We start from the raw sequence: 27,946 nt of genomic DNA, 5'->3' as shown, positions 1-27,946 counted from the left end.
GAATATATTTATCTCACCTTTCTTTTCTTCCTGTAGCGCATAGGATTAAAACCAGGACCTCGCTGGACCTCACCTCTATAATCCTAGCACTTTAGAGGATGAGGAGGATGATTTCTGTGAGTTCAAGGACAATCTAGATTAGCTAGTGAATTCCAGGCCAGTCTGGGCTTCAGAGTGACATCACTCTGAACTACAACAACAGCAATAGCAAAACCAAAGCAAAATCAGTTTAGGTATTTGCATGCGCTGGGCAACTGTCCAGTAAGTTGTGCCCTAACAATAATTGTCTTCCTCTCCCCTCCCTCCCTTTCTTCCTTCCTTTCTTTTTGTTTTTTCAAGACAGGGTTTCTCTGTGTTGTTTGGAGACTGTCCTGGAACTCACTCTGTAGACCAGATTGGCCTTGAACTCACAGAAATCTGCTTGCTTCTGCCTCCGGAGTGTTGGGATTAAAGGCATGTGCCATCACTGCCCAGTTTTTTTTTTTCAATAGATTTTTAACTATTAGTCACCATTGACTTAAATAGTTCATTTTTATTTATTTTTTCTGTATTGGAGATTGAAACTAGGACTTTGAGCACACCACACAAGTACTCTACCAGTGGGCTATATCCCTAGCCTTATAGTTTATTATTAACATTAAATATTGTACTTTGGATATAGGTAATTTTATTTCTCTGAAAATGTAAAGATTTGGTCTTAAGAGTTATTTTCTTTGATGAGCCAAGCTTTTATTTCTTGTCCTGTGTCTGACTTTTATCAGGTTGGGGTGGACACCCATGGTAAGGCAGGTTAGGTTTGCCTTAAGGGCGACTCAGGCTCTTTGGTCTTTTTCTTCCCAGTAATCTAAATGGTCAAACCTGACAACTTTGAACTTCAGTAAAGAATTGAAGGTGAAAGAGACACCATCATTTATTTGTAATTCCTATGCAAAATGACTCTGGTCTCATTTAAGGGAACTGAAGAAAATGTTTCCTTGTGTGGGAGTGGGGTGAAGAGCTGTGTGCATGCAGTGGCCAGAGGACAACCATGGGTATTCTTCAGTGGCCGGGACAACCGTGGGTGTTCTGCAGTGGCCTGGACAACCATGGGTGTTCTTCAGGCACTGTCTGCCTAGTTTTTGAGAGTCTCTCTCTGGCTGAAATACACCAAGTAGACTAGGGTAGCACAAGTGTGTGCCTCTACACCATCTCTCATTACATGAGTTCTGGTGATTGAGGTCCTCCTGGCAAAGCCAGCATTTTTATCAACCATATAAATTATGCTGAGTCTCAAATCTGTTCCAGCAAGAACATGGCTTCCCCGTTTCCATGTTCTTTCTTACAAGCTGTTGTCTAGCTACTGGTCCTTCCTTCTGCTTTCCAAAGTCTGCTTCCTCCCTCATTCTTAGTGACAGTCATACACCATGTCACCCTCACTCTGGCAAGCCCAGACATTTCATTAAGTTCTGTGTTCCCTCAGATACCCCCTTAGGAGTGTGGGGAGCTGATCTAGGTTTGGGTTTCAGGATAGTGCCTCTGCAATATCTGTGCCTCCTGGAATAAGTGAGCTTTAGGAGTGGGGTATCACCCTGGAGCTCACTGAGTGCATATGCTTTTGTAGTTGTGTACGTCTGTGAGTGCTTTAACAGAGAAGGCATCCAAGCTTGTATACAGGCTATCTTTTCCCTCATAGACAAAGATGGTGTGGGGCTTCCCTAACTTTTAGTATTCTCAGTGAAGACTTCTCCCAAGCAACACCCACGCCAGTCATTAGTAATGACAGGGACATAGGTACTATATCTCGTGTATTCCAATATGCTTTTTATACCTTAGTGTCTTATGAAATCAGTGTGTATCTCTTCATTTTGAACAAGGTCTCATTACGTAGACCCATAGAGATCTGCCTGTCTCTGCCTCCCCAGTTATTTTAGTGATTGTCTATTGCTGTGAAGAGACACCATGACTAAGGCAGCTCAGAAGAGTTTAATGGGGGCTTCTAAGTTTCAGATGGTGAGTCCATTACTGTTGTGGTGGAGAGTGGAGTAGTAGTTTGCACACATAGTGCTGAAGTAGTAGCTCAGAGTTCTCATTTCAGTTTACAAGCTCTCTGCAAACTGGGAATAGTGAGGCTTATGAAACCTCAAAGCCCACCCCCAGTGACACACCTCCCTCAATAAAGCCTCCCCTCTGAATCCTTCCCAAACAGTTTCACCAACTGCAAACCAAACATTCAAATACTTGAGTCTATGGCGGCATTCATTCGAACCTCCCCAGTGTTTGCCTCACACCTCCACAGCGGTGCAGGGGGTAGAGTGTGCACCTCACACCTCCACAGCGGTGCAGGGGGTAGGGTGTGCACCTCACACCTCCACAGCGGTGCAGGGGGTAGGGTGTGCACCTCACACCTCCACAGCAGTGCAGGGATAGAGGTGTTTACCTCACACCTCTACTGTGATGCAGGGGTAGGGGTGTGCATGTCATACCTCCACAGCAATGTGTGTGTATGGGGGGGTAAAGGTGTGTACTTGGTCAGTGTGTCATAAATCCATAGCAGCTCAGCATCTTTTTATGAGAAAATTGGCCCTATACTTTTTTGATTAGTGATTCATAAAATACTTTTTAAATAATGAATTGACAGCTATCTAAGGTTTGCTAAAGTTTGCAGTAGTCGTGTGTGGTTTCTACCAGCCTGCTAGTTGTATGTATTATTGTTATGTGCTCATAGAATTTCAGAGTGAGAGAGAAGTTATCTCACTGTTCATTTAGGTTAAGAACTCCACTTTATTAAACAAGTACAAGCTGTAAAGTATGTTGCACTGTTTCTGCTAATTTAAGTAGCAGCTGGGATTTTTCCCTTCTTCCAGGCAGGGTTTCTCAAATATATTTAACAGCCTTGGCTGTCCTGGAGCTTGCTTTGTAGACAAGGGTGTCCTCAAATTCACAGAGATCCACCTGCCTCTGCTTCTGCCTTCCGAGCGTTGGGAGCTGGCAGTAAAGGCATGTGCCACCGTACCCAACACAACACCTGGGATTTACTGAGAACAACAGAGGCATTCATGGAGCTGGAAAGAGCCAAAACACAGTTCAGGCTCCGAAAGTGATCAACTCCAGGGCCTGAGTTAATTCCCAGGACCCACACTGTAGAAAGAAAAGCCAACTCCTGAAGGTTCGCCTCAGGCCCCTCCACTTGCAGCACTGGACACACACACACACATACAAAATGAATAATTATACATAAATAAAAATTTAAAATATTTAATTACTATAATGAAATGAAAAATAGTTAGCTCTGTATTAAAGGATACTTTAAAAATTAATTTATCTATTGTGTGTCTGTATGTACATGCCATAGCATCAATACAGAGAGTCAGTTCTTCTGTCATGTGGGTTCCCAGGATTGAACTTAGTTTGTCAGGCTTGGCAGCAAATGCCTTTACCTACTGAGCCATCTTGCTTGCCATAGATTAAAGCTTTCCTAATAGATATAACAATCAGCTATATTGTGAACCTATTGTAGATCCTGATTAAAATAAACCAATTAAAAAGGCATAGTAAAGCTGGAAGTGTGGAAGTGTGGGTCTGAAGCAGCGGGCACTCATGCTGTTGCTGGGATAGAGACTTTGTGATTCTGTCTGCACTTGACACAGGTAGTTTTCAGGGGATATAAATGGAATGACGGACTATCTGGGATCTAGCTCTGGTGGCACACACCTTTATTTAATCCTGGCACTCAGGAGGCAGAGACAGGTTGGTCTTTGTGATTTTGAGACCAACCAGGACTATATAGCAAGATCTAGGCCACCCAGGGCTACATAGTGAGACCCTGTCTCAACAACAAAATAATATCTGGGATCCATATTGAGGCAAACTGAAGTGAAAATAGGCTTTACTGAAATAGCTGCTACAAATACTGATCTCTTAAATCTAAGCAATAGGATTCCATCTATTAGTCCTTTATTTTTAATGTGTTAAAATATTTCATAATAAAATTTCCCTTTTTTGTGGAGACAGGTTTCTGGCTGTACTGGAACTTATTCTGCAGACCAGGCTGGCCTCAAACTTACAGGAATCCACCTGCCTCTGCCTCCCAAATGCTGAGATTGAAGGCATTTGCCATCCCACCTGGCATAATAAAGTTTTTTTAAGAAAAATATTTTGCCGGGCAGTGGTGGCGTACGCCTTTAATACTAGCACTTGGGAGGCGGAGGTATGCAGATCACAGTGAGTTCGAGTCCAGCCTGGTCTACAAGACAAGTTCCAGGACAGCCATGGCTGTTTCACAGAGAAACCCTGCCTCGAAGAAAAATAAAGCCTAACTGTTGGTTAAGTTAGCAGAAAATATTTCATATTGTTTTTAACTTAAGAAGACATCATGGAGAGTAAAAAGCTAAAGTACCCTAACTAAGAAGAAAAGCCCCTCCTAGGAGCTTTTATTCTTTTAATGTGTGTGGATATCTCGCCAGCATGCATGTGTGTACCACATGTGTGCCTGGTACCCACAGAGGCCAGAAGAGGACATTGGATCCCCTGGAACTGGAGCTTCGGATGGTTGTGTGGGTGCTGGGAAATAAACTCAGGTCTTCAGGAAGAGCAGCCAGTCCCTCTAACTGCTGAGCCACTTCTCTGGCCTTCTCATCTCTTAGCTGAAGTTCCACACTAGCAAACTTCAGCTGCAAATTTGGAAGACAAAAACAACTTGCTGGGGCTCAAGAGCCCTGGGTTGCTTCCCAGCACTAACATGGGGCAGCTCATAAACCATTCCCCACTCCAGCTGCAGACGACTGGACAGCCTCTTCTGGCCCCAGTGGGTACCACACACATGGGCATCTACATATACAAATACACACATTCATACATAAAAAATTGATCTCATTAAACTTTATAACATTAAAACACAAAGGATAACTAGTGAAGAGATCAGCTAGAACCGAATAGGGACAGTCATGAAGAGGGCTTGGAGGTCAAGCTGGGTGTTGTTTTAGAGTAGAGGGCTGGAGCTGTGGTTTGTAATTACTCTTCCCCCTTGTCTCGGTGAAGGTAACAATGCCAAGTCTGTGAGCAGACAGTATTCTTTGAAGGTAACAAAGCTGGAACACGAAGCTGAGCAAGCGAGAGTGGAGCTCACTGAAACCCGAAAGCAGCTGCAGGAGCTGGAGAGTAAAGATCTTTCTGATGTAGCTTTGAAGGTAAAATTACAGAAAGAGTTCCGTAAGAAGATGGACGCTGCCAAGCTGAGAGTTCAGGTGAGTGGCTGACACCATATGGCCATCCTTTCTTTGGTTTGTTTGGTTTTATGGTTTAAAATAGTCTCATGTTAGCCCTGGCTGTCCTGGAACTCACTATGTGGACCAGGCTGGCCTCAAACTCAGAGATCTGTTTGCCTGTTTTTCTGAGTGCTAGGATTAAAGGCGTGCACCACCATGGCTAGCCAAGCCATCCTTTCTTAACTCTGATTCCTAATGGGCTGAGGATGAAGCTCAGGGGGTAGAGTCCTTACTTAGTATGTGGGAGACTCTGATTTTGATCCCCGGCAGCACAAAATGAAAACAAATCTCGTCTTAGAAGATTCCTGTGTTGAGAGAGATGGGATTCAGTTTTTAGTCCTCAGAGCTGTATGACATTTCCTTTTGCCTAGTGTGCCCATTACTTTATGTATTTGCAGTCTGCATAGTATATTTCCTTATTCTGTAAACATTAAATATTGGCATAAAATCATATATAATAAGACATCAAGGTAGCAGAAATTGTATTCTTTTCTGAAGAACAGAAGATTAACAGTTGAGGGCTGCATATAAAGGGGAGGTACCAGTGTGACACTTTGTAGACAGTCTTTAGGACCAGAACTGACTGGTTTAAAAGTGATCTTGAGTGCTACAACTTAGGCTTCATTTCCAAGAGCTTTGGATTTGGCTACAACTTTAAGAAGAGTTAAAGCTGCTTTTCTGGGGTTAGGGTGTTGCTTGGTGAGCATGCGTGAGGCTCTAAGTTCAGTTCGGGGGGAACACACACACCTTATTCAGGAAGAATATTCTGTACAGAAAGGTTTTTATGCAAGGGAGCTATTTCCAAGAACTTTGAAGATTCTAGAATGCCTCTTCCAATTCTTTTTTATGTATTTCATTTGCTTTGTGTTTTTGAGGCAGTATTTTACTATGTAGCCAAGACTGGCTTCCACCATTGTCCTGCCTTGGCCTCTTGAGTGCTTGGATTAAAGGGGTATGTTACCATATCTAGGTTTTTTTAATTTTATCTATTGTTTCCATATTGTAGAAACATATTTATACTCTGCATTTGTAGATAGAGTTGACTTATAATTGGCCTATTCAGAGCTCTATTACTGGAATGTTTAAGGTAGTACTAGAGACTTCAGAAGGAAGGGTTCCTTTGGTCTGCTCACCTATGCATCTCAACAGTGGTAAATCCTGACATACCAGAGGGTGGCAGCAGGCATTTATCTTGTTGAAAATAAAAATGACTGTTCCACTCCAAAAACAAACAAAAACAAAAACAACCTAATAAAACTCTGAATAGCTGAATAGGTGGAACTTACTTTGCTTCTCCTGCTTTCTGCTGTATATTCTTTTTTATCCACGGTACTGAAAAGGAAAGAAAAAAGACGCAACTGGGCCTCAGAGAAGCACATCTGATTGAGGAGGGCTGAAACAGAATGTGCCCTTTAGAAGGTCCTGTGCTCTGACGGTGCTGGCTGGTGTTGGGTTAAGACAAGGCTGCAGTAACCGTCTGCTCACTGTCCTCAACGTGCCATGCACAAGCCCAATAGAAATATGTATCTTTAATCACCACCCTTGGCGGTGGAGGTTTTTCCATTACTCACAAAGAAAGAAAGTTAGTTGACTCATCTCAAGTTGCAGAATGTAATACTAGTTTTCAGTACTGTAGTGTGCATCTTAGAATATTGAAATATTAGTGTTTTTATTCCAACAAAACAGTTCGTTTCCATTTTAAAGCTTAATTTTTAAAGTTGTGAAAATGTTATATTTTCAAAGAGAGCTATATTCTACATTCATACTAAAATGCTGATACAAGTGTACGTCTGAGCCTCTGTGGAATAAATGTGGAATACAATGACAGCCTTACTTGATTTTTAAATAAGTTTGTTATGCTGCACACTATATTTAATAGTATATGAAAAACACTCAATGCTAGCATTGTTAATTTTTGCTATTTTTTATAGTAAGTGAGAAAGCCAGCATGAGATTGCAGTATGCTGGTGGGTCTGTGTGCACAGCGTTAGCTCATCATTTGCAGTGAAATACAGCCAGTCAGTGCACAGCTTCCCTCGTTACCGAGAATGGCAGAAATAGTCTTTTCTAGGGAAAGTCCCCCAATTGGCTGTCCAACACCAGTTGGTCAACTCCAATATTATATACATACAAGTAACATTATACAGACTGATCAGTTGCATTTATATATTTAGGAATACACACACACCCACACACACACGTAACAGCAATTAAAGAAGTAGAGGCTATCGATTTGAGAGAGATCTGGGAGCATGCAGAGAAGGTGAGGGAGGGAAGGGAAGGGAGGAAATGATGTGATTATATTTTAATTTCAAGAACTATATATAAGAAAAAGTCTTTAAGGAGCTGGTAAGATGGCACACTGCTATACTCCCAACATTCAGAGATCTGAGGATTGCAAGTTCAAGCCCAACCTGAACTCTTCTCTGTCTGAAGTAAACGAGATGTCTTGCATAGAAATAATATTACCTCAGTCTAAAAACATGCTTTGCAATGCAAGCCGCAGTCTGACCAGTGCTGGTCCATAGACTGACTTGGAATAGCACTGCTGTAAATCGTACTATTTCCACGAATATTTAAATCAGAACAAATTGTTTATGTTAACAATCTTTTGCTATAATGAAGATAATAATTACTTACGATGTGTATAATTTATTAATAGCACCCATAGTTTTGTTTGTTTGTTTATTAGATAGAGTCTTGCTTTGTAGCCTTGGGTATCCTGGAACTTGCTGTGTAGAATAGGCTGTATTTGAACTTGTGGTCATCTTCCTGTTTTTGCCTTCTGAAGCTAGATAGTCACCATTCCCTCCCCCTGGAACATCTCCCAGTGCCATGATACAAGTCTTACATGTGTCGTTTGTTTGACTGGGATTAACCTGTAGCACGCTGGCATTTAATACTGCTGTAAACATGAGCCTGCTTTAGTGCTGCTAACAGCTGACTATAGACGTGATGGGCTTTCAGGGCAGATGACCAATTCTAGTCAACTTCTTCAAAGATTCAACAATTCAGGCTACAGTTGAATCAGACAAATAGGAGTGGAGTATTGTGTAGTCATGTACAAAGCAGGAAGTTTTAGACCTCCAGGAGCCATAGAAAAGAAAAGGGAGGGGCACCATTTACATGCATGTCTCCCTACATCTGATGAACATGCCACGAATAATTTGTGTCACAGGACAGGACAGGTAGATAAAGAGTCTGGGGTAGCATACTTTTATTTATAAACTCAGTTTGTGTTCTAATTTTTACCACATGTCTATCATGTATGTGTGTGTTTGAAACAGTGCCTCAGTCTAGCCCAGGCTGGTCCTGGAGCTTGTGATCATCCTGCCTCAGCCTTTTCAGTACTGAGAGTATAGGTGTGAGCCCCTGTGCGTGCATGCGTGTGTGTGTGTGTGTGTGTGTGTGTGTGTGTGCATTAGAGAGAGAGATATGTGTGTGTTCGAGAGGAGAGAGAAATGTGTGTGTGTGAGAGAGAGATTGTGTGTGTGTGTGTGAGAGAGAGAGAGAGAGAGAGAGACAGAGAGAGACAGAGAGAGACAGAGAGAGAGAGAGATACAGTTTACTGAATACACTGCAGGGGTTTGCAGACTATAGTAAATAGAATACTTCATGCCATCTAAATTTAAATTAGACTTCATCATAAAAGCAAAAGAGGTGGGTTTCCTCTGATTGTCAATACAGGTTTCAGCCTTCTTTGGATATCTGATGAAAACACAGGGTTTTCTTCAATTACAGAGTTAGAAGTAAGAGATCCTAACTCAAACGGTTTTAAAAGGGGTGTAGAAAAGTAAGCATGTGTTGGTGAGCCTGTCCAAAATAAATGTAAATCCAAGACAATGACCGTCCTTACCACTGAGGAAAATTATTGTGTCATTAGGAAATGAGAGAAATATGCTTTCTTATTCTGGATTATTCCATGTGATCCCAGGTCTTACAGAAGAAGCAGCAAGATAGTAAGAAGCTAGCCTCACTGTCCATCCAGAATGAGAGGCGCGCCAGCGAGCTGGAGCAGAACGTGGATCACCTGAAGTACCAGAAAGTGCAACTGCAGAGAAGACTTCGTGAGGAGAGCGAGAAAAAGAAGCACCTGGATGCAGAGATTAAGAGAGACCAGCAAAAAATCAAAGTAATACTGTCCATACTTCCTGCTTAGCGTTGTCTGAGAGGGCGAAGGCTCAGGCCGAAGCCCAGGCTCATTCGGCTGCCCTGTGCAGTGTCTCTGGCCTTGCCTGTGTTTCAGTGATGTCCTCTTTCCTGTAAAGCTCTTGGCCACATAGTAAACCTGTTAATCAACTCTGAGGACTGCCTTGAAGGTTTTGACATCACAAGTTACAATGATAAAAACTCAGATCTTTAAGGATGACGAAAATGTAAGCTTATAAAGGTCACTTTCTACACGGTGCCATTTGTAAAGGACTGCTCATTTTCCAGTGCTGTGCCGTATGCTGTTCCAGCTGCTGGGTGGGAGAGTTCAGGTGGACTGCTAGCATCCTCTTAAAAGTGCGAGTGAGCCAGTCTGCATACTGGGTGTTCTATGGTGTGGATAGCTGGAAAGGAACACGGGCCAGCCTGCGATCTGGAGCCAGGCTGGCATTGTGTTCACTGCCAGCTTTCTCTGCTCCTGCACGAGGTGCATGGAGAAAAGCATTAGCCCTCCTTGAGTTGGTTTCTTCTTAACTAAAGTTGCTTCATCAGAATTAACCTCCCCGGACTCTGGAAAAGAAGTAGACAATCCTAAAAACACTTCCTAGTTCTTGTGCCAGGCTCCGTTCTGTTGAAACAGCAAATAGAACCCAAGGTTGCAGCATATTTAGAAATGCATAGAATTTTTTTAAGTGACAACTTATTTCTAGAGTGGTTGAACAAAAGACACTGGCGTCTGTTCCTGAAGCACCCAGCTTCCTCCATTGTCAGCACCCCAGATTAGATGTATTTTAACATGGGTTGTAATCTGCCTTCAGACCATTTCAAAGCCAACACAGTACCTAGTTATGGAACTTATGACATATTTGCCCATCCTAAATTTTTGGGGGGGTCTTTATTATCCCTTTCCGTTTATTTAATATATCCTTTAGAGTTCAATTTGATCTTTTATTTCAGTTTTTAAAATTGATATTTATTGAGCTCTACAGTTTTCTTTGCTCCCCTTCCTGCCTTTCCCCTCCCCCTTCAACCCTCCCCCAAGGTCCCCATGCTTCCAATTTACTCAGGAGATCTTATCTTTTTCTACCTTCTACTTCCCATGTGGATTAGATCTATGTAAGTCTCTCTTAATGTCCTCATTGTTGTCTAAATTCTCTGGGACTGTGGTTTGTAGGCTGACTTTCTTTGCTTTATTTTTAAAACCCACCTATGAGTGAGTGCATGTGATAATTGTCTTTCTGTGTCTGGGTTACCTCACTCAAAATAATGTTTTCTAGCTCCATCCATTTTCCTGCAAAATTCAAGATGTCGTTGTCTTTTTCTGCTGTGTAGTACTCCATTGTGTAAATGTACCACATTTTCCTTATCCATTCTTCAATCGAGGGGCATTTAGGTTGTTTCCAGGTTCTGGTTATGACAAACAACGCTGTTATGAACATAGGTGAGCACATGTCCTTGTGGCACAATTGAGCATCCTTTGGATATATATCCAAAAGTGGTATTACTGGATCTTGAGGAAAGTTGTTTCCTAATTTTCTATTGCCACGTTGACATCCAAAGGGGTTGTACCAGCTCATATTCCCACCAGCAATGTAGAAGTGTTCTCTTTTCCCCACAAACTCTCCAGCATAAGTTGTCATCAGTGCTTTTGATTTTGGCCATTCTTATAGGTGTAAGATGGAATCTCAGAGTTGTTTTGATTTGCATTTCTCTGATAACTAGGGATGTTGAACATTTCCTTAAGTGTCTTTCAGCCATTTTAGATTCCTCTGTTGAGAGTTCTCTGTTTAAGTCTGTACTCCATTTTTTTTATTGGATTATGCGATCTTTTGGTGTCCAATTTCTTGAGTTCTTTGTATATTTTGGAGATCAGACGTCTGTCTGATGTGGGGTTAGTGAAGATCTTTTCCCATCCTGTAGGCTGTCGTTTTGTCTTGTTGACCGTGTCCTTTGCTTTACAGAAACTTTTCAGTTTCAGGAGGTCCCATTTGTTAATTGTTTCTCTCAGTGTCTGTGCTGCTGGGGTTATATTTAGGAAGTGGTCTCCTGTGCCAATGCATGCAAGTGTATTTCCCACTTTCTCTTCGATAAGGTTCAGTGTGTCCGGCTTTATGTTGAGGTATTTGATCCATTTGGACTTCAGTTTTATGCGTGGTGATAGATATGGGTCTGTTTTCATTCTTCTACATGTTGATATCCTGTTATGCCAGCACCACTTGTTAAGTATACTTTCTTTTTTCCATTTGATATTTTTTGCTTCTTTGTCAAAAATCAGATATTCAAAGATGTGTGGATTGATATCCGGATCTCCTATTCAGTTTCATTGGTCCTCCTGTCTGTTCTTATGCCAATACCAGGCTGTTTTCAGTACTGTAGCTCTGTAGTAGAGTTTGAAATCAGGGATTGTGATGCCTCCAGAAGTTCTTTTATTGTACAGGATTGTTTTGACTATCCTGGGTTTTTTATTTTTCCATATGAAGTTGAGTACCATTCTTTCAAGGTCTTTGAAGAATTTTGCTGGGATTTTGATTGACATTGCATTGAATCTGTCCATCCTAAATTTTTTATTATAATTTTTATTGGGTTATAATTTCTTTACCCTATAATGGGCTTTGATATATTGTTAAATTTTATTTTTGTTATAATTTTTAAATTTTCATTTTTGCACTTATTTTTGTGCACGTGTGGCAGTCAGAGAACGAGCTGCATGAGTTTGTCCTTCTTTCCCACTCTCCTCACGTCTGTTCTGGGAGTCAGACTCTTGTCATCAGGCTTGGTGACAAGTGCCTTGCCTACTAAGCCAGCTTGTTAGCCCTGTCAATTTTCATGAAGTATGACAAAATATATGTAATATAAAACTTACCATCCAACCCTTATAAATGTTTATTTTTGTGGCATTAATTATATTCACAGCTAGGTGCAGCCATCATAGTTGTTTTTTAAACATCTTCAAGACTTCAAAGAGAAACTCCGTAACTATTAATGGCTATTCCCTGTCCCCCATTCCTCCAGCTCCTGATAAGCTCTGATGGATCTTGTCTCTGTGAATCTGCATTTTCATGTATTTCTTGTACATGGGATGATCTGTCCCTTGGCATTCGTTGGTGCTGTAGGACCTGTCGGACCCTCACCCTCCTCACTGTGGCAGTGGGTGCAGTGTGTGTGTGCCAGCTGTGTGTGTGCCAGATCCTGAGGCTGAGACAGGGTGGCTTCTCATCAGTTTGAAACCAGCCTGAACAAACAGCAAGACCATCGCCCCTCTCCCAACAGGGTTTCTCTGTGTAGACCTGGCTGTCTTGGAACTCTCTCTGTAGACCAAACTGGCCTTGAACTCACAGAGATCTGCCTGCCTGTGCCTCCCAAGGGCTGGGATTAGAGGCATGTGCCACTGTGTCCGGCCTGTTTATTCGTTTTTGTTTTTACCCATCAGTGGATGCTGAGGTTGGACTTCCTAGCTATTGTTCATAAGAACGTTGATATAGTATTGTTACCTTTTAAATTTACAAGTGTTTAAGTTCCTTTAGCTTTCTGAGGAGTTGCCAGTGGCTGGGTTTCTATAGCAACAGCAGCATCATTTTGTATTCCTACTAGTAACACAGAGTAGATTTTATTAGAACATTTTCTGACCTCGAACTCACAGAGATCTGCCTGCCTCTGCCTCCTGAGTGCTGGGATTAAAGGTGTGTGCCACTACAACCTACAACCTGGCTCTTATTTATTCTTATACATCACATCCCAAGTGTAGTTTCTTCTCTCTCCACTCCTTCAGATCCCCCCCCTACACACACCTACCCCTCTCCCCCAGATCCACTCCTCCATTTCCCTTCAGAAAAGAGCAGGCCTCTCAAGGATATCAAACAAATACAGCATAGCAAGTTACAATAAGACTAGGCACCTCCCTTCTCATTTGTCCCAAAAGTAGGCAAAAGAGTCAGAGACAGTCCCCACTTCCACTGTTGGACGTCCCACAAGAACACCAAGTTACACAACTATAGTGTGTATGTAGAGGACTTAGCTCAGACCCATGCAGGCTCCATGTTCTGGTCTCTGTGAGCCCCTGAGAGCCCTGCTTAGTTGAATCTGTGGACCATATTCTTCTGTCCTTGACTCCTCTGGCTCCTACAGTCTATCCTCTCCCTCATTTACAGGGTTCCCCTGGCTCCACCTAGTGTTTGCTTGTGGATCCCTGCATCTGCTCTCATCAGCTGCTGGATAAAGCCTCTCTGATAATGACTGGGCTAGGCGCCAGTCCGTGATTATATCAGCATATCATTAGGAATCATTTTATTGACTTTGTTTTGTCAGCCGTGTTTGGTTCTCTCCCAGGTCTCTGGGCTGTCCAGCCTCTGGCTCCTGGCCCTCCAGGCACTCTCAGGCATGTGCTCCCTCTTGTGAGGTTTTGTGGGTGGTAGTACCACCACCAGAAGCCTTGCCTGGTTACAGAAGATGGCCTGTTTAGGCTCCACACCCCCGATTCCTAGGAGTCTTCACTAGAGTCAGCCTTACAGATTCTAGGGAGTTTCCACTGCTCTAGGTTCCACATTGGCCTCCTAATGCCTCCCCAGTTCAAATCATCTCTTCGAGTACTCTCTTCCTCCATCCCCTAACCCCGACCTAATCCCTCCTGTTCCTATCCCCACCTGCCCCAGTTTTCTTTCCCCTTCCCAGGAAAGTCCATGCATCCCCTCTTGAGCCCTCCTTGTTATTTAGCCTCTCTGGGTCTGTAGCACGGATATCCTTTACTTTACAACTAATATCCACATATAAGTGAGTACATGCCCTGTCTGTCTGTCTGGGTCTGGGTTACTTCACTCAGGATGATCTTTTCTAGTTACATCCATTTGCTTGCAAATTTTATGTTATCATCATTTTTTTTTTTTTTTTAGCAGCTAAGCAATACTCCATTGTGTAAATGTCCTACATTTTATCTGTTCTTCAGTTGAGGGGCATCCAGGTTGTTTCTAGTCTCTGACTATTATGAATAAAGCTGCTATGGACACACTTGAGTTAGTGTCCCCACTGTAGGACGGAACATCCTTTGGGTATACTCCCAAGAGTGGTATAGCTAAGTCTTGGAATAGATAGATTCCCAGGATTCTCAGGAACTGCCATACTGATCTTCATAGTGGCTGTACACAAGTTTACGCTCCCACCAGCCATGGAGGAGTCTTCCCCTTGCTCCACATCCTCTCTAGCATGAGCTGTCACTTGTGTTTTTGAACTTAGCCATCCTGACAAATGTAAGATGGAATCTCAGAGTTGTTTTGATTTGCATTTCCTTGGTGGCTAACGATACTGAACATTTCTTTAAGTGTTTCTCAGTCATTTGAGATTCTGTTGTTGAGAATTCTGTTTAAATCTGTATTCCATTATCTGGTTTGTTGATGTTTAGTTTCTTGAGTTCTTTATATATATTGGGTAGTAGCACTCGGTCAGATGTGGGGTTGGTGAATATGACATTTTTTCCCACATGGATATCTCCTGCTTTCCCCTGCTATCCCTTTGCCCCCTCTCACTCCCGTTAATTACTTTCTCTTCCAATCCCACTTCACTCCCCTTAATTTTCCTGTCTTTTTTTTATTTTTTGCTATTGCCCACTACTCATTTGAGTTGTGTACAGGAGCATTTACTCATTACCAGTGGCTGCACCACTGCAGAGAGTGTTCTCCCTCCCCTGTCAACTGCTCATAAATCCTTGTTGGGGGTAGGGGACCCACGAGTCCCTCCCCTTTCCATGGCAGGGTGTTGAAAGGCCCAGTCATATCAGATATTCTCCTTTTCTATTTTGAGCTAAGGTCTCATATAGTTCAGCCTAGCCTCCAACTCACTATGTAACAAAGATGGCCTTGATGAACATCCGACCGTATAGGCTCCTCTCCCTGAGTGCTGGATTCCAAGCTTGCACAGCCATGCCCTGTTTATGTGGTGCTGGGGACTGAACCAGGACTCCTGCCGCATAGACAGGACTTGTACCAGTTGAGCTGCGCCCTCATCACATTCCTGCAATGCTTCTGATGCACAGCGGCTTTAAATTCTGAAGTCACTTTATGTCCAAGGCCTGTCTTTGCTCGCAGAAGCTGTGTGGTTGTAGCTTGTTAATCTGTTTGGTGTTGGTTTTCATATATGATGTGACACACGGGTCTGGCTTCATTCTTTCGCATGTAGAATTATTGTTGTACCAGCACCATCTGTTGAGGATGATATTCTTTTTTCCTGACGGAACTGACAAGGGTGTTGTCAAAACTAAGTTTGGGTTGGGAAATGGGGGAACATTGGTTAAAGGGTACAAAGCTAGATGAGTAAGTCTAGACTTCTGATGGGTAGATTACTGACCACAGCTAACAAATGGTGTATTTAAAGAAAGCTGGATCTAATGACTCAGGCTTGGAATTCTCACATTCAAGGGGCTGAGGCAGGAGGATTGAAAGTTCAAGATCAAAATAGGCTACAGCTTGAGATCCTGCCTCCAAAAACTTGGCCCCAGACTACAGAGATTGGGAAGAGTAAAGGGACAAGGTAGCCCAGCATCTTCAATCCTGGAATCCAGGGCTAGGGAGGGGCAGAAGATCGCACTCAGGGTGAGCGTCAGAAGGGGAACCCAGAGGGAGAAGTAAAAAGAAGGGATGTGAGACAGTGAGGCAGCTAAAGGTAGAGGGCTGAGGCCAGGCACCCAGAATAGCCCAGCACCTGGGAGGTGACAGCCAATCAGAAGAGGGGAGGAGAGTGAGCAGGGCAAACCCAACTGGTCTGCTGAATGCAGTTAGAGATTAGTGGGGGAGGGGTGAGCATGAAGGAGAGAGAATCACTGGCTATGCTCAGGTGCTGGCCCTGACTGTGAGTGCGGGTGCTGGGCCTTGCTCTGTACGGTCCCTAGTATAGCCTAGCGTGGGTGCTGCGCCTGTCTCTGTGGGCCACTGGGATCTCTAGTTTAGGTCACATCCCCACCTCATGGAAGACTATGTGGTTGAAAGTTTCCCTCTTTAGTTAGAGGTATTCTCCAGCTCAAATCTCAGAGTACAGCTCTGTCACATTTGTTTTGGATTTTCGGAGTGAGATATCCCAGGAGGGACCATTGCCTCCTAACCTGCCTGGCTGTTTGAGTGCTGAGAAGAGAGGGTTTTCCCAGCTTCCTTCCCTCTGCCGGTGTAGTCTGCTGCAAGCACCTTCTCTCCCTTCCCCCGTTCCCTCCTCCCCCTCCTTTTTCCCTCCTCCCTCCACACCCTCGGTCCTATAGAATTACCTGTGCAGTTTCTTAGTCTTGCCTTTTGTCCTGCTCTGTCCTTCTGTAGGCTGCGGTTGTCCTTTACCAGTCAGGGACAAGCCCTCTAGGACAGACTCCCCCACGTTTCTGTTCTGTTCTGTTTTCCAAACTTCCCTTTCTTTGCTGCTGAAACTGGTGTTTGCCCTTGCCTACCACCTTGGAGGTAGTAGGAGCCGCCCTCCAGCTGTCCCTGGAGCAGGTTCTAGAGGGCAGCCTGAGAGTGGGTGTTACTGCCGTCTTTGGGGATGTCGGTTGCCAGTTTGTAGTGTTTCTAATTCTGTCTCTGTTGTAAGCAACTCAAGGTCTCGGTCTCTGTTCTTCCATCCATATAAGGATCAGGCCTGCCTGTCAGACTGTGCTTTGGGAGTTTCACGTAACACAGACCAAGGTTTACCTCCGACATAGTGCTGTCTAAACCCTAAAACCGTGCTATAACCTGCTGAAATGCAACTCTACCTACAACTTAAACTCTTACACTCTGTAGTACTTGTTCAGTGTAGGTATTCCAGGAAAAGAAACAGATTGCTCCAAGTGTAGTAAGATTATATTCATTCCTGTAAAACAAAGAACCATGCTCAGTCCAAAAGGATACCTTGGCATTTGTTCAGAGGTAACTTAGTCTGTCTGTCCACTTTATACTTGTCCAAACCATTTCCAGGGCATAGAATGGCTTGTTCACAGGCTCTTCTTCCCTGTTTTGTCTTAGCTGCACTAGACTGGGAACTCAGGGTCTTTTGTGGATGAGGCTTGCACTGGGCACCCGAGTCACATCCCTGTGATGATTTGGCTTTTGCTTGGCTTTGAGACACTGTGTCTCTATCACTCAGGCTGGCCTGCAGCATGTGCTCCTTCTGCCCCAGCCTCCAGAGTGCTTTGGTTACAGTCATAGACACCATACCGAGCTTTTGCAAAGAAATAAGGGAGAATGTCTAAAACTATGGGTTGTGCTGTGACGCTGGGCTTTATTAGTTATACCAACCTGTTTCCTTCTTACATGGAGTTTATAGTAGTCCTGTTTCTGTGCTGTCTCTGCAAGGGCCAAATGTAGCAAGCTTTCTTGTTGGACAGTCTTTGGACTGCCAGCCCAAAAGTAATGACATAGAGACTTTGATTTAATTATGAAAGCTTAGTCTTTATCTTAGGCTTGCCCCCAACTAGCTCTAATCACTTAAATTAATCTGCATTCTACCAAGTGATAGTTTTACCTCTTCTCGTTTCTGTGTGTTCAACTTGTTCTGCATCTCTTGGTATCTTCTGCATGTCTAGATTCTTCTCAATTTTTCTCTGTCTGGAAGTCCTGCCTATGCCTCTTGCCTAGATACTGGCCATTAATCTTTGTAGACAGAAGTTTCTGTCCCACCTGGCCCCACAGCAGTTCAGTCCCAAAGAAACACACAGAGGCTTGTATTAATTATAAACTGTTTGGGATGTTAGCTCAGACTTATTATTAACTAGCTCTTAGAACTTAAATTAACCAATAATTCTTGTCTATGTTTAGCTACATTGCTTGGTACCTTTCCTTAATAAGGCATTCTCATCTTGCTTCCTCTGGGCCTGGGTGGTGACTGACTCTGCCTTTCCCCTTCCCAGAACTTTCTTAGCTGGTTGCCCTGCCTATACTTTCTGACTGGCTACTGGCCAGTAAGTGTTTTATTAAACCGATATTAGTGACGAGTCTTCACCATGTACAAGCATTATCCCATGGCATTTCCCCTCTTTTTCTTTTCAAAACAAGAACTCTAAATCTAATCTCCTTAGTTTTGATTTTTTTTCCTAATCATTATTCATAAAAACTTGTAACCAACACACTAAATAAAGACAAACATCCATAATCCACTTTTTTGGGAATGTGGGCCTGATTTTCTAGGCTACTTCCTGTTGACTGGGGGCACTGATAATCTTATGGGGACCCAAAAAAAATTTAGGATTATGGTCAAGTCCTGGCTGGAGTATTCTATGAGGCTGGATCATCTTAGTCAGCAGTCTTGAAGCTGTTCTGTTGTAGAACTCAGAGGAAACAGTAACACAGGTGCTCTGAGATGTTGGATCATCTGGGACATCTGTTCCTATTGGAGACTTTTCAGGGGGTCCTCATTGATCAAACCTGATTTTTCTTAATGCAGAATGAATCCACAGCCTCTCATTTTCTGTGAAAACAAAAGCAAAACCTCTTTCCAAGAGTATCATATCTTTTGACTTATATTTTGAAGTCAAGATATTTTTAAAATATATATGTTGGTTTAACCCAGCAGCATTTATAATCAAATGTCTTTTAGCAGCTGTTGCTCCTTCCTTGGCAAACAATTAAAAAAAAATACAGTATCCAGATTCTCTGTGTATTTTCCATTTTTATGTGGCCTAAAAAAAACTATTTCTTTTTATTTTTTAGTTATTTGAAACAGGGTTTCTCTGTGTTTCTTTGACTGTCCTGAATCTCACTCTGTAGACCAGGCTGGCCTCTAACTCACAGAGATCCACCTGCCTCTGCCTCCTAAGTACTGGGATTAAAGGTGTGTGCCACCACACCCAACTACTTTGTTTCTTTTTTTAAAGGACTTTCTCTATCACTTTTCTTTCCTCTCCCAAGTCTTCATATATATATTGGTTTTTCGAGGCAGGGTTTCACTGTAGCTTTGGAGCCTGTCTTGGAACTAGCTCTTGTAGATCAGGCTGGCCTTGAACTCACAGAGATCCACCTGCCCCTGCCTCCTGAGTGCTGGGATTAAAGGCGTGAGCCACCACTGCCTGGCTGACCTTCATATACTTTTAAACACACTGTAAATCCTTTAGAGTTTTTTCCATCTGAATCTGTCTGTACTGTATTCTGTATTTTTTTTTCTGACCGCATGAGTCTTTAATCTGCTAAGCGATATGGCTAGGATTAAAGCTGTGGATTTGGCAGCTGGCTCCACTCCATTCCTTAGCTTTTTGAGAGTCTAGCTTCATGGCAGAGGTACTGGCAGGAACCATATTTATTGCCATAGCTCTGTGGAGTTTTTAGGTCCATACCACTACCAAGAAGCCTGATGCTGGCTGCTCATAAACACCATTTAAGTGTTTAGTGGCAGAGCCTCTTAAAAGAGCTGAAAGGTTTGTGCTGCTAATACCGAGTCAGGAAAACTCTCTTAAGACATGCCTCTGCTCACCACCAGCAAACAGAGCCTGCTGGAGTAGGTTACCAAGAAGCTGTGCTTGACTCTGTTCTTGTCTGTCTAGAATCCTTTCTTTTTTTTTTTTTTAAGATTTCGTAGGCTTTATGGAAATTCTTGCCAAATGTTTGAGCACCATTTGTATATGGAAGTTTCAGCCAGTCAGTCCCAAAGAAACACATAGAGACTTATATTAATTATAATCTGTTTGGCCTATTGTTTAGGCTTATTATTAACTAGCCCTTACAACTTAAATTAATCAATAATTCTTATTTATGTTTAGCCATGTGGCTTGGTACCTTTTCTCAGTGAGGAATTCTCACCTTTTTTCTTCTGCATTTGAGTGGTAACTGACTGTCTTTCTTCTTCCCAGAACCTCTTAGTCTGGCTGCTCTGCCTATACTTCCAGCCTGGTTACAGGCCAATCAGCATTTTGTTAAACCAGTATGAGTGACAAATCTTTACAGTGTACAAGAGCATCATCCCACAGCACATCATCTCATCATCACACCAACCACAGCAGCACATCTTCACACGGTGTACGAATATTCTCCAACAGTTAAATACTATCATTAGGTCATTGTTTTTTTCAAGTCTTGCTCAGGCATCAATTTCACCATTATTTTGTATTGACAGGAATTACAGATACAAGAAAAAGGCAGCGGTTTCTAAAGGAACACGTGGGAGGGATGAATAGGCATTGTAGAGGGTCACTTCCTGGGTTAAGGTACCTTTGCTCAGAGGAAGCTGCTTTCAGTGTCCTGACGTTCCTGGGGCATGACAGGGCAGTTCTCTGTGAGTTCAGCTTTGTGCCACCGTTCATGCCAGCGCTGGAAATAAGGCAAGAATGTAGAAAACACCTGTCCCTTCACTCAGAGCTTGTGCTGAAATGTAAACATTTCCTTTATATAACTTACTTCTCTTGGAGTAAGAAGTTCCAGTCCATTATGTTTCCTGTATTTCTCACCCACTATGGCATCCCCATATCTGGTGGCTGAGTGTGTGTATCTCTCCTGCTGCATCCACAAAGTTGAGGGTACTGCTGGCTAGAATCTGGCCCGCCTTAACCCACTAACGCTGGCTCCTGATGTTGGGCCCCTTGCTGGAATGATTGACAGGCTGCTCTGGCTTCTGCTTTAGAGCTTGGCCCTGCTTTATTTTATCTTTTCTCCAATGGCATTATAAACTGTGTCGAGTCTTTTCACCTAGCTTGTTAGCCCAGTCTTTCGTCGCCTTCAGTTTTGGGTCTTTGTTTGTCCCTGGTGACTGGCCTGCATGCATTTCCACCTAGAGTCCATGCCCATGATACCAAGTGTCTCCTATCTGTGCCTGTTGCTCCTTCAGAAAGGCTGAGCGCCCCATACGGACCATGTGATCGTTTCATTTCCAGAACTCAGAGGTTTTGATCTTTCCATTGGCTTCTTTTCTGATAGCACTTCTGAAATTATCTTTGAGAAGCAGTTTTTACTTCTTTATACATTTGCCACAGTTCAACTCTTTTGTAAAACATAAATTAGTAGAAAAATGAAGTAAAAGTATACTAATGAAAGTCCCACACTCACTTCTGATGGCTCTCTCTACTTGTTTTTGAGACAGGATGTTACTACGTAGGTCAGATTCACAGCTGACGGTCAAGTGTGTACTGCTAGGCCAGTGCCCTTCTGGCATACATAGTGGCTCACTGTGTAGACCTGGGACTCACTCATAGAGATCCATCTGTCTCTGCCTCCCCAGAGCTGGGACTAAAGGTGTGCACCACCATGCCTGGCTTAGCTCTTACACTTTAAATTAAGCCATTCTCCTTATTTAAGCTCTGCCACGTGGTGTTACCCTTATTTAGGATGGCACATTTATCTCCTGCTCCCTCTGCGTCTGGCAGGCAACTCCTGACCTGCCCTTCTTCCCAACATCCTTAGTTTGATCGCCCCACCCATACTTCCTGTCTGGCTACTGGACAATCAGTGTTTTATTAAACCAATTCAAGTGATGAATCTTTACATTGTACAAGAGGATTATTTCACAGCAAGCTTCCCAAGTAGTAAGAGTATAGGAGTAAACTAGGCTCAGCTAAGCACAAAGTCAGTAGATAAAAAATTATGAGGTGGAATCGCTGTGAAAGTAACTCAACACTTTCATCTTCTATACCTCTCCATCATAGGTCAGTAACAAGCCCATATTTAACCAAATATCTGTTCAAATTACTCTGAAAATTGAAATAATCCTTAGGTCTCTTGAGTTAGAAGGCCAGGCCCCTTAGTCTCTTCCTCCCATATTTCTTTTCCTGAGTTGCTGTCTCGCACGTATGAAGCGTCTCATCCATGCCCTCCTGCCTGACTCCAGGTGTCAGTAGTAGAGGAACACCATGAGCATTGGGCATCTTGATTTAGTCCTTCAGATGTGGAGGGAAGCTGATGGAGGTGGAGACTGCTCTCAACAAGGCTTGAGTCTGTCTGACCTTATAAGGCTGTTCTCAAACTGTAGGCTCCCATTTTTAAAATGCTTACCATTTTTAATTCTGTATATATGGGTGTGTATGTGCCTGTGAGCACAGGTCCTCCAGAGGTCAGAGACACCTGATCCCCCAGAGCTTGTGGTACAGCAGTGGTGAGCCCCCCAACATGGGTTCTGGGTACTCAGGTCTTCTGCGAGATCAGTACCCACTCTTAACTACCAAGCCACTGCTCCAGCCCGAGATTCTGCACTGCAGGCTTGCATTCCTGCTCTCAGCTCAGACACAGCACGGCAGGTGGGCATCACGGCGGCTGTGAGGGCCACCGTCTCGGAAAGGAAGAGAAAACACACGGAAATCTGTAGCACAAAATGAAAAAGGTTCAGTTTCGTTAGCAAACCCTGACCTTATTGCCTCTGAGCTCAACTAGCTTCACTCTTCATCTTATTCTGCTATTGTAATAGGAATGTGAACGCTGAGGGCATCCCTCTAAGACGGTGGCTGTGAGCAGCAGAGCACACGTGGCACACGTGTGGCTGTGGGGTCTGACCAGCACTGGGAGGGATAGGACGGCGGGATGAGGGAAGAGGAGGAAGCAGAGAGAGTGCTTATCTGCGTATTAATGAGAGGTGGGGAGTAAATGTGAATAAGGCATTTTTAACTTCTCTGTGTGCAGGACCTGCAGTTAACAACTGGGCAGGGAGAAGGTCTGACCCCAGAGGCTGAGGACCTCGACGGGCTTAGCTCGGACAGAAGGAAAAGTCCTTTCAGAAGTGTGGACCAAGTCCAGGTTGGTCAGCTCTGTTCAGTACTTCTAATTCTCTTCAATTTGATGAGAGCCTCAATATAGGTTAAAAAATAGCAGATTCTGAATAAAATCTTCAAATGTTAGATTTTTTGTTGCTTGTTTGTAAAATGTTCTGTATTTCTTTCAAAAAATGTTATTAAATTATTTCTCATCCAGAAATGTGTTACCTTCTTGGTTAGTAGAAATGATTTTTTAAAATATGGTATGAAATCCATGTACTAGATTATATTTCATCCCATTAAAGACAGATGTCTTCTCAGAAGGTTTATTTTTAAAATCCAGAGCTCTACTTTCAAACAGAACCAAATTATGTATGTACTATAACATATAGTATTTTTGTGTTATATTTTAAAAAATAAAACCAAAGCCCATAAACTAAATTCAAAGGTCAAAGAGATTAAAAATATTTATATAAGCAAAAAAGTGTAGTTAAAATTGTAATCATATTCAGAATACAAATACATCTATTTAAAATTTGAAAATATTTACATTTTATGTATTTTAATGGTAACATTTAGAGTATGGCTGTATTCTCACAATACCACTTGCACTCAGAAATGTCTTCAGCAATTGTCTTTTTGTCTACTGGAGACCCCACTCACACTTGAGAAATGCAATGAATAGTAACTTAATTGTGGACGTCCTAAGGCCCTTTTCTGGAGGCTAAACTGAGGCACAGTGTTGTGTGGGTTGACAGTGCTTACAGGATCATACTTCATAAGTCTGTTCTAAGATTTGGCTGGGTTTGCATCTTTCTTGCCCCGGCTCCATTGCTCCTTTTTCTCCTGCATTTTTATTACCTTGTTGTCTTTGTGCAGTTGCTTTGTGACAGGGTCTCAGGTAAGCCCAGATTACTCCAAAACTTTCCTGAACTTCTGATCTTTGTGCTTCCGCTCTGGAGTACTGGGATTACAGGCGTGGGACCCCGTGTCTAGTTTCTCACTGTCTTAATACAGATTTCTAGTTCTTTCTATGGGGCCCAGGGTGGACTGGAAAACAGTGCTATGTTGACATCTCTATTTGTTGTTTTAGTGATTTAATGACATTTCAATGTGCTTGTGATGGCATGTGTTTTAGTCGTGTTTTATGTATGTCTGTACTTGCTCCTGGTCATGTCTAACAAAATACTATCACGCTTTGTATGCCCTCCCACCCTTCCTTTTGTTTCGTGGCCTTTGAAGTTGACAATCTACAAAGTCGATTTCTTTTCCATGGTGTATTTATTCCATTGGTTGATTGAATAAGGAATTTATTTACTTACTCATTTGACCTCGTATCGAATGCCGTCTGCAGGCCAGAGCACATCAGGAACTAGCCATAGGGAGCTGACCAGACTGCCCTTGCAGCCCATGAATAGCTCGGGTGGAGGTGGCAGGTGGAGAGAGCGACCACCAGTGCAGCGTGGTGGAAGCATGGTCTCTGCAGCAGTGAGACGCCCAGCCTGACTTTAACAGACACTGGGATGCTTTTGTCAGGCAGAAATAGCTGGACTGTGCCACTGTGGGGCAATAAGTTATAACTCCCTACAAAACAACACAGCAGCACACTCTCAGGATCACCAGAGCCAGGGGAACAGGAACCGCTCTGATAATTGTAGCATTCATTTTAGAAGTTTCAGCCCCTTGAAATGATGTATCTTTTGTGGTGGGGGAGTAACAAACCATAGTGTTTCTTTTAATATAGAAATTGGATGAACAAAAGAAATGGTTAGATGAAGAAGTTGAGAAAGTTTTGAACCAACGCCAAGAACTAGAGATGCTGGAGGAAGACCTGAAGAAACGTGAAGCCATTGTCTCTAAGAAGGAAGCCCTGCTCCAGGAGAAGAGCCAACTTGAAAATAAGAAGCTGCGATCTAGTCAGGTATCGTGTTTGTCAGTTTTCTTTGCTTCTGGGATATGTTCTCTCTAAAAGGTAAATCCGGAGCTGGGTAAATGGCTAAGTGACTAAGAGCACTGGCTGCCCCTTCAGGGGTTCGAGGTTTGATCTCAGCATACACACATGGAAGTTTACAACCATTTCTATACAACTCCTGCCCCAGGAAATCTCTTCTGGGCCTTGTTGGGCACCAGGAATGCACATGGAACACAACCATACATTCAGACAAAACACCCATAAGCATAAAAAAATTAGTAAAATTAAAAGATAAATCACAAGCTTATTAAGTAATTTTCTTTCCATCCAAGTGTGAGAACCTGAGTTCAGATCTGAGACCTCACATAAAAGTGGGGGATGGAAACTTTCCCTTGTAATTTCTGTGCTGAGAAGGCGGAGATGGGGTTCCTGGACCTGGCTGGCTGGCCTGGCGAAATCACTGAGAGACCCTGTCTCAAAGCATAATGTGAAAAAACCATTGAGAAAGACACCTAACGCTGACTTCTGGCCTCAACACATGTTCACATATGCTCACACACAGATACACATGCACATAAAGATGAAACACATGTTCACATGTGTGCACACACAGATACACATGCACATAAAGATGAAACACATGTTCACATGTGTGCAAAAACACAGATACACATGCACATAAAGATGAAACACATGTTCACATGTGTGCAAAAACACAGATACACATGCACACAAAGATGAAGCACATGTTCACATGTGTTCACACACAGATACACATGCACATAAAGATGAAACACATGTTCACACGTGTGCATACACAGATACACATGCACATAAAGATCAACTGTAGTTAAAAGGAAAAGAAGGTTATCCCCAGTGTGTTCTGCTGCTTTATCAAGTGACTGTCTCTGGAGCATTGTCACTCTCAAGTAACATGTTCAATGTTCTCCGAGTGTGACTTCTCAAAAATATGTAAAATAACAGCGAAAGATTAACAAATCAAAATTACAGTGAATGATAGAAGAGAATTACCTGGTTCTTTCCCATCTGTTCTATTCACAAAGAGGAGAAGAAAGTAAGGGAGGTGGAGGAAAACAGTTTCTGAAAGCATTTACGTGACAAGATGGAAAAAGGACAGAAAACAGCTGTTTTCTGATTTTAGAGAGTGTAATTTTTAAAAAAGATTTTGTTTTTTAAAAGTAGGTGCATATATATGTCTGTGTGAGGGTGTGTGTGCAGGGGTCCTGAAGGAGAGGATGTTGGGTCCCCTGGAGCTGGAGTTATAGGTGGATGGGAGCCACTTGATATGGTTGCTCAGAACCAAACTTGGGTCTTGTACAGGAGCAGCGCATGGTGTTAGCCACGGAACTCCTCTCCAGCAGTGAGAGGTGCCAGAACACAGTGAGATAAGCAGGAAGGAGATAGCAATGAAAACCACCTTCATTCTTTGAAATTCTTAGCAGAAATGCAGACTGAAGACTATCAGCCCACTGGATTCTTTTCAGAAAGAGGCATTAAAAGATTTCATTTTTTCTAGTGTTTGAGGACTATATACAAGACTTTTGCTGTATGCATTTCAGACAAGGACCACGATAGGTTGAATACTTATCTAAAATGATAGAAAAGAAAAATGTTTCGTATACAGTTAACTCAAGCCAAGCATGGTGTTAGCACCTGTAAACCTAGCATTCCTGAGATAAGGTCAGATGATTAGGAGTTCTGGGCCCACTTGACCTACAGACCTTGTTGAAGGCGTTAGCCCTGCCACAAAAGAAATAAAAATTAAAATATATCACCTGGCCTTGGCCTAAAAATCAGAGCTAAAGTTATAAGCCTACTGGACAGACACACAGTCTGGACCATAGGCATTTTATAATGTAATTTTTAAGATTTATTTTTTATGTGTATATGTCTGCATATATGTATACATATATGTGCCCACAGAGACCAGAAGAGAGTGTTGAATCCCTGAAATTGAAATCACAGACAGTTGTGAGCCACCTAATATGGATGCTGGGAGCCAAACCTGTGTCCTCTGCAGGAGCAGTGAGCGCTCTTGACTGCTGATAATCTCTGAGGCGCTCTTTGTGACATTCCAGTAGGGATTTCTTGGTGTCACACCTAAAACACAGCAGGAAAAGAAAAACAAATAAGATGGAGTTAAAGATATTTGAGATTTAAAAGACACAACCAGCAAAGTAAAAAGATGGCTTACAGAATATAGGAAAGTATTTGCAAATTCTTTATCTGATAAGAGGTTGAGAAAGACTTAAAATTTGATAATAAAAGGTTAACCTGCCTGCTCTGCTAGCACTTAGGGGGTTGTTGAACTGGGAAGATTATATAGCACAGTCTTGTCTAAAACAAAAACAAAATAAATATAACCTAATAAAGAGCAAAGGATCTGAAAAGACTTTTCTCCAAAGAAGATGTAAAAGTGGCAATAACCACATAAGATGACAATCATGTCAGTCATCAAAGTAATTAATACAAAGAAAACCTCAAGTGAGAGCCTGCTCACTAGAAGTATCACTCAGGGAGCAGGGGAAGGATGGAGCATTCGGTTACTGCTGTTGGGATTGTGGTATGGTACAGTTACCTTGGATAACTATCTTGGAGTTCCTCTAAAGGCTAAATATTCAGACATGTTGTTATGCAACAATTCCTTAGGTATGTATTCAAGAGAAATAAAAGCACGTGTCTATATAAAAACTTCAAGGTTTATGGAACCATGGCTGAATAATAGAAACACCACAAGTGTTCATCAGCTGGTGATGTATTGAGTATTGGTTTTAGGAAGTAATGAGTCATTGGTATCTGCTCCATAGGGTGAACCTTGAAGACACAAGTTAAGTGAAATAAACTATTCACAATATGTATTGTGTAATACTATTCCAGACTAGGCAATTCCAAAGGAAGTAGAATAGTGGTTGCCTAGGCTAGTAAATGTGGTTAAGAAAAAAAGATACTGTAACCATAAAACAGGAAGCACAGGTCATTAAAGACATGAGGAAGTGTTAGGAATTGAAAGGGTAG

The 27,946-nt window shown here is 42.6% G+C and overlaps 1 protein-coding gene and 1 long non-coding RNA gene across 6 annotated transcripts in view; one reads left to right on the top strand and one right to left on the bottom strand.

The window, feature by feature from the left end:
- Positions 1–16,900, bottom strand: part of LOC146892112 (uncharacterized) — a 52,297-nt gene extending 35,397 nt beyond the window's left edge. Inside the window, exons 1-3 of one of the 2 annotated variants that reach the window (XR_015734909.1) lie at positions 16,633–16,900; positions 6,530–6,575; positions 4,843–5,157 (exon numbers count right to left, since the gene is read on the bottom strand). This is a non-coding gene — a long non-coding RNA (uncharacterized LOC146892112). Of the gene's footprint in view, positions 1–4,842; positions 5,158–6,529; positions 6,576–16,632 lie in introns of those variants that run through there. The other variant, XR_015005236.2, reaches the window with a different exon arrangement.
- Positions 1–27,946, top strand: part of Kif27 (kinesin family member 27) — a 74,554-nt gene that overhangs the window by 28,706 nt on the left and 17,902 nt on the right. For all 4 annotated transcript variants that reach the window (XM_085699624.2, XM_048447688.3, XM_048447685.3 and 1 more), the window contains exons 10-13: positions 5,017–5,222; positions 9,178–9,375; positions 22,928–23,041; positions 24,743–24,919. In XM_085699624.2, coding sequence (XP_085555750.1) covers positions 5,017–5,222; positions 9,178–9,375; positions 22,928–23,041; positions 24,743–24,919 — 695 coding nt within the window. The remainder of the gene's footprint in view (positions 1–5,016; positions 5,223–9,177; positions 9,376–22,927; positions 23,042–24,742; positions 24,920–27,946) is intronic.

Source organism: Myodes glareolus, chromosome 14 (genome assembly GCF_982192425.1).
Source record: "Myodes glareolus chromosome 14, mMyoGla1.1, whole genome shotgun sequence".
In the NCBI taxonomy this organism is placed as follows: Eukaryota; Metazoa; Chordata; class Mammalia; order Rodentia; family Cricetidae; genus Myodes; species Myodes glareolus.
This window is presented reverse-complemented; position numbering and strand designations above follow the sequence as displayed.